The following is a 9,714-nucleotide window of genomic DNA, read 5'->3' on the forward strand; positions in this document are numbered from 1 at the left end:
GACAAATATCAGAGACATTTCTGAGGGGTCTGAGGGGACTGTTCACTTTCACCTGGTGATCTCACGCCACACGCCACACGCCACACGCCACACGCCACACACCACACACCTATATCAAACATTAATGAGGGGGTTTGGTTTATAGAGGCGCTGGGTTGGGAGAGCACGGACCTCCACCATTACTATCAATAATACATACTGAGGGGACTGGGAAGGTGCATTAGTGAACCACTGGCACAGTTTTACTATGAAACCGGAGAGTGATGAGCTGAAACTGACAGCCAGGACTGAGCAAACAATGGGCAGTAGATACTCTATACACATAGACTCTACATACTGTATCACACCATCCATGTCATCTATATAGATATTTCATAGAACGGTGCTAAGTATATCATGTAATAATATAATTCTATTCGAATACAACCACTAATGCAAACATGTGTTCAGCTATAAGCTATTGAAACCCCCCCCCCACACACACACAGACCCACACCCTGACACGCACACACACACACACACACACACACACACACACACACACACACACACACACACACACACACACACACACACACACACACAGACACACACACACACACCACCCCATTCCATCAGCAGACCTTTCCAGTCATTAGAGTTCCTGTCCCCTCTTTGGTGAGAGTCGCTCTGGGGTTTGGCCTGCCTTTGAGGCTCAGCTTAAAGCCTAAGATCCCCTCAACAGAACAAAGTGTTAGGATCCCTCCCTCTGAAACGCAGGAGCCAATTAGCACAGTGAACTCTGCCCTCAGAGTGGAATTTTAATCCCTGATTGGCCGTCACCGTGTAAACACAAAGAGACAATAGATATTGTTAGGTAACCAAGCCAACCAATACTGCCAACTGTAAGATAAGACCTCGTATAGGGGAGGTTGAAACATTGTCTACTGAGGGTAAATGGTCAGATTTGCTCTTAGACATGAGAGTGGGGGTAAGTGATATCCCTTTTAGAGGGCTGTAAGATCAGAGAGAGAGGGTGAGAGAGAGAGAGAGAGAGAGAGAGAGAGAGAGAGAGAGAGAGAGAGAGAGAGAAAGAGAGGGAGAGAGAGTATTCAGTTAAAAGAGAGAGAGAGAGAGGGGAGAGGAGGTGAAAGCATTGGCAAGCATACCACGGGGCATTCAAGCGTGGCGTGGCGTCTTGCCTGGACCATTTCATTACAGTAGCGTTCTGAGACATAACTCAATTCTGATTATGGTTTCCTAAGGGACAATTTCTAATCATCTAAGGCACCAACGCCTTCAATGTGCCTCAAATCTCGGTGGCGCCAACAACCAAAAGATCTATTAGATAGGAATGAGCTAATGCCAAATAAATGTTATTTTCAATCCATTTATTAGTTTTTCATAACTTAACATTTACATATAATCTAATACTGTGCTTCAAGGATGGATAATTTAATAATTTGATCAAGTTTAATTGAATAGGGGATTGCATAGAGAGTGGTCTAGGCATGATAACTTAACGTCCTCTGTAGCGAGCGTTGCTATGCAAAATCTACCAGTAGATCACTTTCAACAGTATAAGTATATTTTGAATACAAAATTGTGGATTGTGGAAAACACTGTGGAGGAAACATCTCTGTTAGTAGCATCACACTAAGAGGTATCCCAGTACCTCAGGATCCATCCAATCCATGAGCAGTTTAATCTGAGCTGGTAATACATTCTTCATAACTCCTTCAACTGCTGACAGTAAACTGCAGGAGCAGAATGCAGCCATCAGGGGCCTCTCTTGGGGGAGGGGGTGGCGGGAGTGGGTGGGGGTGGGGTGGGGTGTTGTTGGAGGTGTGTGGGGTACTTTGGGTAGAGCGTCACTGGGCCTTTGTGAGGCGGATGACTCTGAGAGGGCAGAAAGCGACAGGCTCCAGCTTCATGCCTAATAAAGCCAGAACAAAGAGAGCAGACGCTAGAGCAAACAGCACACACACACACACACACACACACACACAGACATACACACGCTCGCACGCACTCATACACACACACACACACATATGCACGCACACACACACAAACACACACACACACACACACACACACACACAGACACACAGACACACACACACACACACACACACACACACACAGACACACACACACACACAAAGAGTCAACGACTGTCCGGTGGGGCCTCTTTTGCAAGGCCAAAACACACACAGACATAGACACACACTTTCACTGGTCTCTGGTCTGACAATGGATACCCATCCCCCACTTATGCATACATACATGCATGCACGCAAACACACACACACACACACACACACACACACACACACACACACAGACAAGCACACATTCACAAACACACAAACACATACACAAACACCCATAAATACAATAGTCACACACTTACACATTCAATTTTATCTTTCACAATTCTAACACTATATGTCTCATTATTTTAAGAGCATGTTTTCCAGCGATTATGTAACACTGCTTGTTTTAGAAAAAAACAGACTGAGAAGAAATTATAAAAGTTCCCTTCGGGCCTTATTTTTAGGATGTGAAAGTCTGTTTTGACAGTCCCATCAACACCCCCTTCATGGTACACGCAAGGCCTGTGTGCAGGTGAGGCCCCTGCTGGCAATGTTCTCCCTGGATAGGGGTGTTTTGGTGGAGAGGGCCGATCCATCACAATACTCATCTGTCACGCAAGGTCTTCGCTGCGAGCGACATTCCAAAACACTCCATAGAAAAGAAAGCAAACAGGTAAAGCTACTCACAATGACCCTCCTCCTACCTCACATAAACACTACCACAACATGAATATGCAGATCAACAGGACACATTTCAATCTCTCTTCTTTGGGATATTGTTCATTGTTTAATATAATCTGTTTCAGGTGGAACTTCCTAAGGATGTGAGCACCCCTCTCCGATACCTCATACATCTCATTTAATTACACTTAGACGTTGCTATTTAAATGGAGACGTGCAGTCCCACTGGACAGACACTAGAAAGAAATGAAACAAACAACATTTTATGGCAAATCATGGGAAGTCATCAATGGACCATAAATCAATGTACTTTTCATGTTTTGTGACAAATTCATTTTGGTCAATGATAAGACTGCCTGGAATGTCAACCATGTTTGTGTGTGGGTTATAGCAAACAACCCAATAAACTGTACAGTAATCAAAGGGATACTGTTCGAGCCATTAGAGACGATATCTATCACATGACACACAGCATTTTTTCTGCGATATCTCCAGTTTTAAAGAGACATAACCTAGCCAGCATAACTAAGGCAAAACACAGCCTGGGGAGTGAGCCTCACATGCTGGCGTCTATATTGATGTTCTGATGAGCAACACGCCACCACATCAAAGAAAGGGGTCTTTTGCCATGTCAGAGGTCCAATTAGAGATAATCAAATCTTGGACTTGGTGATTGAAATGTCACACTTTAATGTCATTAAGCCAAATGTTGTAAAACTCCCCTACGAAAGTAGTGTGAGTTGATAATATTTTTTATGAAAAGCATAAGTTAGTTCTTACTGTAGTTTGAGGGTGTCTAAATATGGCTCCCTTTTGGGTGCCTTTTCAATTATATAATTCACAGCGACACCTGTTCATTCTTGGGCATACAGTATAAGGTTTTCAAGAGTTAAGAGATGGAAAAATTAAAGTAAAAATATTTTTAATTTGAACACAGATGGTCAAGTATGTTCATACAGTGTCTATAAACTAATGATGGTTTAAAATTGTAATCCAGTTTTTAAACCATGTTTTAAAAAGGATAACTCTGTTAAGTCTCATGAAAATTCGGGGGTAACCACTCTATTTCCCTATTAATAATTTTCAGTAAAAGTCTCACAAAGACTAAGACTTAGACTATTTCAGATGCATATGCATTGATAAATCTAAATGAATGACATCAACATCCTATTTCTTCACCCTTCTCCCAAATAATTACAATTCTTAAATCACTTAGACTGCAGTATAGTTTATAAGTAAACTTTATTTTAGTGGAGATGAATATAGCCTTATCTGTTATTGCAGCTTGCCCTTATCTGTTATTACAGCTTTTCACCATTGAAAAACACGCACCCTAACCATAACCACTAAGTATAACAGAATAACAATGATTACTGTAGTCCCAATAGTGTAACTACAATAATATTAACACTATAATATAAGCACTGTAAAGTGTGAAGCATCTCATATTAACTAGAAAGACTGCAGAACATTTATGGAGCCATATGCTTACTAATGTGAGTGCTAGCTAGCTAACTAGCTGATTGGCTAGCTAGCTAATTGGTCAGGTAAAAAAAAAATCTATTATTTAATCAATTATTTAGATATTGAAATATGATCTTTGTACACAAAAATAACACGTCACATCAATTGCCCCCTTTCCAATTTTATTTCAGGATATTCACTAGTTCTGTAAAAAAAAACAAAAAAAAAAACAGTATTTCCTAACAGACCATTCAAGTGCAAAATTTATTTTATTTGTGACATTGAGCCATCACAAACTGGCATTAATAAGCTAAGCGCCAGAATATGTCCATATTGTCTACTACTGTAAAAAGCGCTCCCTGATCCATAATGAATGGCAGTTTCTGTGTTCCTTTAAGTCCAGTATCATATTTCTGGTCTACGTGCTCTCTGCTGTGGAATTCCAAACAGTGAACTCATGCGTAACATTCCCAAAAGAATGAATAATCCCAGAGAATGTTAAGCGGACATTTAGATTCTCCTCAGTTTCTGATTCGGCATGCTTCATAGTTTTGGGCTTTGCCAGAGGTTGGGGAACAGTCACTGGGCATCCATTGGACAAACATTATTCCCTGTATAGTTCCTTGGACCTGTTAGGGTAACCACTCTGCTTTACCAGTCCACTCTCCTGGCCAGGAAGCAATGATTCTCTCTGTGTCCATGGGCCAATTCTATGTCTCCATTCATAGGTTCTGCAGATCATATGCCTTTTTATCTACATCCGCTGGCCAATTCCATGGCTTCATGGATAGTTAGTTCCAGTTCCTTTGGCTACAGTGAATACAAGCAATGCTGTAATAGTCATGAGATGACAGTAGTCATGAGATGACAGTAGTCATGAGATGGCAGTAGTCCTTCGTGACTGATCCTTGTGACAACTTAATCATAGATAGCCATCATCTTGGTTACAACACACATTCGCTCCGTCAGTGTCAGGAGATTCATGTTGAGCTGGTACATGTAGTGAGCCTCACAGAGACCAGCTCGTATGGACTCAGGTCTGGAACAGTACATGTCGACTCAATCCTCTGAGGCCCAAAGAGATATATGGGACCTTTTCTGATGGAGTCAGACTGCAGCATCACAATAGAACCAGTCTAGTGAGCCCCAGGGTGAGTAACGTCAGCCAGCCCTGCGTCCTCCTAACCCAGGACGGCGCTGCGCTGTGGGCCTGCCTCATGGCGAACACTGCGTTGGTGTGGTTGGTGGGGACCTCCACGTTACAGATCATACCCTCACAGCAAGACACACACTCCTAGGAGAGGGAGAAGGAGAGAGAGGGTTGAGTGACACAATCAAGTCACACCGCCACAAGGGGCAGTACGATACAGTCATTTGGTAATGACATGGCAATATGATATCGTACTGTATGTGATAAAGTACGGTATGAAATAATGGTCTTTCATCCAAAGAGGCTTAGTCAACATGTGTGTATATATCCTGCGTGGGAATAAAACCGAGTATTGAACAAATTGATTGCACCAATCATCTGAGTTTGATCAGAATTGCCATTTAAGCTGATACCATAACAGTGAACAGAGGATAGTGGGTGTTCTACTGCGCGTGTGTGAGTTTGTGTGCCAGACTCACAGTGTGTCCCGTGTCCCTGTGGTGTCTACAGCCCGAAGCATGGCAGTCCTCACGGGCAGCACACCTCTTGGACACATGCTTGGTCTTGCCGTGACTGCTGATGTGGTGGACAGTCATACAGAACTGGGTATCTGCAGAAGGGGTGACCAAAGAAGACACATCACATAACTAGGTTACCGGTTTGCTTAAGAAGTTAATTAGTCACGTTTCTATCATAGTGTTCCATTGACAAACAGACAGTATAACCACAGGGGGGCTTGGACATGACAATATGTGGGTGAAACAGAGAACACTCACTCTGAGGGCACCACTTGTCCTCAGCCCAGCGGTTACAGTTGTAATTGTCCAGGGCTCGATCACATGTGAAGCACTTGAAGCTCTTAGGGTATGGAGTGGCTGTAATCACATGACCACTCTGTGTCAATTCATGTTTTCATTCAGCATCTCTTAACCTTTTTAAGCCACAATTGACTCACTTGATTCTATGAAATTGACTTGTTGAAGAGAGAAACGCACCTTCCACAGGGGGTCTGATGTTGTAGAAGTTGATGCGATCAGCTTTCACCATGTCACAGATGGCCACCAGAGCCAGGAGATGAAGAGCAGTGGTGAAGTGCAGAGTCATGGAGAATGCCATCTTCACTCACTCTCTCTCTCTTTCTCTCTCTCTCCCTTTCTCAATCAATCAAAAACCTGAAATACAGAAAGGAGAGGATTACTACAGTATATAGGCTTTCTCAAATAGCACAGTGGCAGTTGCAAGTTCACTCATACTCATTGGATAGGAGAAAGGGAGGAACAAGAAGAATACAAGAAAAAGTCGACTTTCTTTCGGACATTGAGAAGAGAAACTAAGAAGAAGAATAGCTATGTTATTAAATAGCCCCATATTAAATAGCCCTGCCACGTTTACATGATCCCTGGAGGTCAACCCACAGAGCTGAGGGGGCAAGACCACAGAGACATGCTCAATGGCTCAGGTCTGTCTCAGGCTTTGACCTCCTGACCCCTAACCCTTGGGCAGGTGACCCTGAGGTCAGGTAAGTGGGGTGTGGTAATCAGAGAGATCAGGAGACGTGACTCAGACACACTGGGATTGCAAAGACTCTTAAGAGGGGCTATAATAGCGATCCCTCCCTCTGGATCAACAGCTGCTATTTGAGCAGGCGTTAGTGAATACTCAACCCAAGAGACCCCTGTGGATGTTAAGAGAGGCTGAGAGAGATCGATGTACCACTTCACATTGAGTTGCCCCTATACCTTTGTAGTAACTCTGCCAATACACGTGTGACTAGAGTAATTACAGTGTCACAGTGTACACAGGGATTGGGGGCAACTTCATGTAAAGTGTTACCGTGATCAATGTCCCTTCTCTAGAACTTTTGATAAACTAAGTACACGGTTTGTATGTTACTGACATCACGTATTATGTGAGTCATTTGTCATCAAGCATCATTCGTCTAATGGTAACATCACGCCTAATAAAAGCATAGCACACATCGGCCAGGGTAGCAATAGACATGATGTGACCTGAACACACAGCAGCCACAGCTTAACGCCTGTCACATGACAAAGGCCTAGGAGAGAAAGTATAGCTGGCAGATAATTGCGATTCGGGTCAAAATGGCTCCAATTTGTCACTTTAGATCAGGATGAGCAATCTTTTAGAGCTAGAAGTGTCTGCAGGCATTCTGTTGCAGACAGCCCCTGACAGGCGCATGATTCAAATATCAAATACAAGATGATTAAATCAACCAACCAGGCGGAATAAGGCAATACTGTACAGAGCTGTTCAGAGAACTGAATGTTACCCTGTCTGTTGTCATGAAAACACAAGCAAATACACAGAGGGAATGCCAGTGGTCTCGCCTTGGCTAAAGCTGTTTAGTTATGCCTGTCACTTGGAAGGGCATGTAATGAACTGAACTAAGCTTGTGTATCTAATGCTCTTGAGCTATATATTACATCTCATCCATTTCCTCTTGTCTTCCATATAAACAGCTCCTCAAAAATGCAACCCAAGCACATTACGCTGTATTTAAAAAAAAATGGCTGGGTTGGTTAGGTCTTCCAACTTTTAGAAAATGATTTGGAGAAATGTTCAGGCTAAGTTGGTGGAACTCAGCAGTGAAACTGCAGCAAGACTCGATTACCGTTTCCATGTCAACAGTAAGTCAACAGCAACCTGTGTCCACCTTACATAATCTGCCTCTGGGGGGGGGGTGCAGAAATCACGCGCGCGCACACACACACACACACACACACACACACACACACACACACACACACACACACACACACACTCTTATCTCCTTTACAAAACTAACTAACACTGAACACACCAATCAGAGGGGCCAGCCCATCACCCATCAATCTTTCCCAGTAGTCACACTCTACAGCTCTCTGTGAGGTTGAACCAGAGCTTTCAAAGCAAATAAACTTTTGAGACTTCAGTGACACCTGGAGGGGTTAGCATTCACGGTATGTCAGGAGGGTTTGGAGGTCCAGTGACCCTGAGGCTAAGCTATTTGCTGGTACATGCATACACTTGTACAAGTGTTTCGCTATCTTTAGGTCCTCAACTTGCCTCAGACCTTGAGTTACTCTCTCAGGGGAGCAGGGGTGAGTCAGAGTACAGCTGGGAGAAAACACACAGTTGTGGAATGGGAAAAGTGTGAGACAGTTCATATTGCGTCATTTGTGAAGATACAGTACAGCAACAAAAATGTATACCCCAAGGTAAACCAAAGCCGTTTTCCTAGAAACAGCTTTCATTGAGGTTCCTTCTACATGTGTCCCATTTCCCCCTGGTGCCATACTGGGGGTGTTTATTTCATCACTTCCTGTGTCTAGACTGTCACCTCAATAACCAACAGAGCAAACAATGCTCCAACACACACTGGCAGTTTAACTGGAATTATCATATAGACACAGTTCTTAGGACACATCAACCAGCTTAATATAATATATAAAGCTTAATATATAAAGATATATACAATATCATTGCCATAAACAAGAAAGACATGCAGGGCATTGTCAACAAATCTGAATTTAAACACAATTGAAGCACAGATGGTGATTACTCAAAAAACAATACTGCCTGATTAGATATGGAATGTAGGGAAAACCCCTCTGAAAGTATCACAAACATCAGGTCACTATGAGAAAAACAACACTTGTCAATGTGGGTTTTCCCCACCAAAACAGGTTGGTCAGCAAAACACAAGGAGTAAGGTTTACCTAGAACTTGTAATGTGTGGCCTTATCCTCTTGGATCCACAGAGTGAGGAAAAGCCTTGCTTGACAGAACAGCTTACAGTTCAGAGTGAGCGGTAGATATCGAACTCTAGTTTAAAGAGGCACTAGAAGTCACTTCCTACCGGCTACCCCCTCCGTAACCCAGAGTACCAGAGAGGTCACAGACCCCCCCAACTTCCTGACATTGCAGAGATGTGATTGGTTAACAGGTGGGGGAGCTATGGGAACAGTCACTATCTAACAGGGTAGTGTCAGCTAGTTCTCCGGCCCACCTCATTACCATTCACACACACACACACACACACACACACACACACACACACACACACACACACACACACACACACACACACACACACACTTTAACTACAGGGGAGGAGGAGCTCTCAGTAGACACAGTAGTTCCCTATCCCAGTGGGGTTGGCTACATGGCAAGCGCAGATTAAACATGTGCCTGAGACGGAGAGATTACTGGCCTATCATATCACATGACACAAGCCACTTCCTCCTTTACAAAGCCATATCAGGTGAGGGCATGGGAAAAGGTTACAGGTCAGCTACAGAGTGCACTAGTGGTTAGATAGACCTGGTGCTGAGTCAAAAG

The 9,714-nt window shown here is 43.4% G+C and overlaps 1 protein-coding gene across 2 annotated transcripts in view; it reads right to left on the bottom strand.

The window, feature by feature from the left end:
- Nucleotides 1–4,396: 4,396 nt before the first annotated feature.
- Nucleotides 4,397–9,714, bottom strand: part of lypd6b (LY6/PLAUR domain containing 6B) — a 19,404-nt gene continuing 14,086 nt past the window's right edge. For both annotated transcript variants that reach the window (XM_083682721.1, XM_083682722.1), the window contains exons 2-5: nucleotides 6,369–6,545; nucleotides 6,150–6,248; nucleotides 5,853–5,983; nucleotides 4,397–5,517 (exon numbers count right to left, since the gene is read on the bottom strand). In XM_083682721.1, coding sequence (XP_083538847.1) covers nucleotides 5,344–5,517; nucleotides 5,853–5,983; nucleotides 6,150–6,248; nucleotides 6,369–6,489 — 525 coding nt within the window. In that variant the 5' untranslated portion in view covers nucleotides 6,490–6,545 and the 3' untranslated portion in view covers nucleotides 4,397–5,343. The remainder of the gene's footprint in view (nucleotides 5,518–5,852; nucleotides 5,984–6,149; nucleotides 6,249–6,368; nucleotides 6,546–9,714) is intronic.

This window comes from Argentina silus (assembly GCF_951799395.1).
Source record: "Argentina silus genome assembly, chromosome: 12".
Classification (NCBI taxonomy): Eukaryota; Metazoa; Chordata; class Actinopteri; order Argentiniformes; family Argentinidae; genus Argentina; species Argentina silus.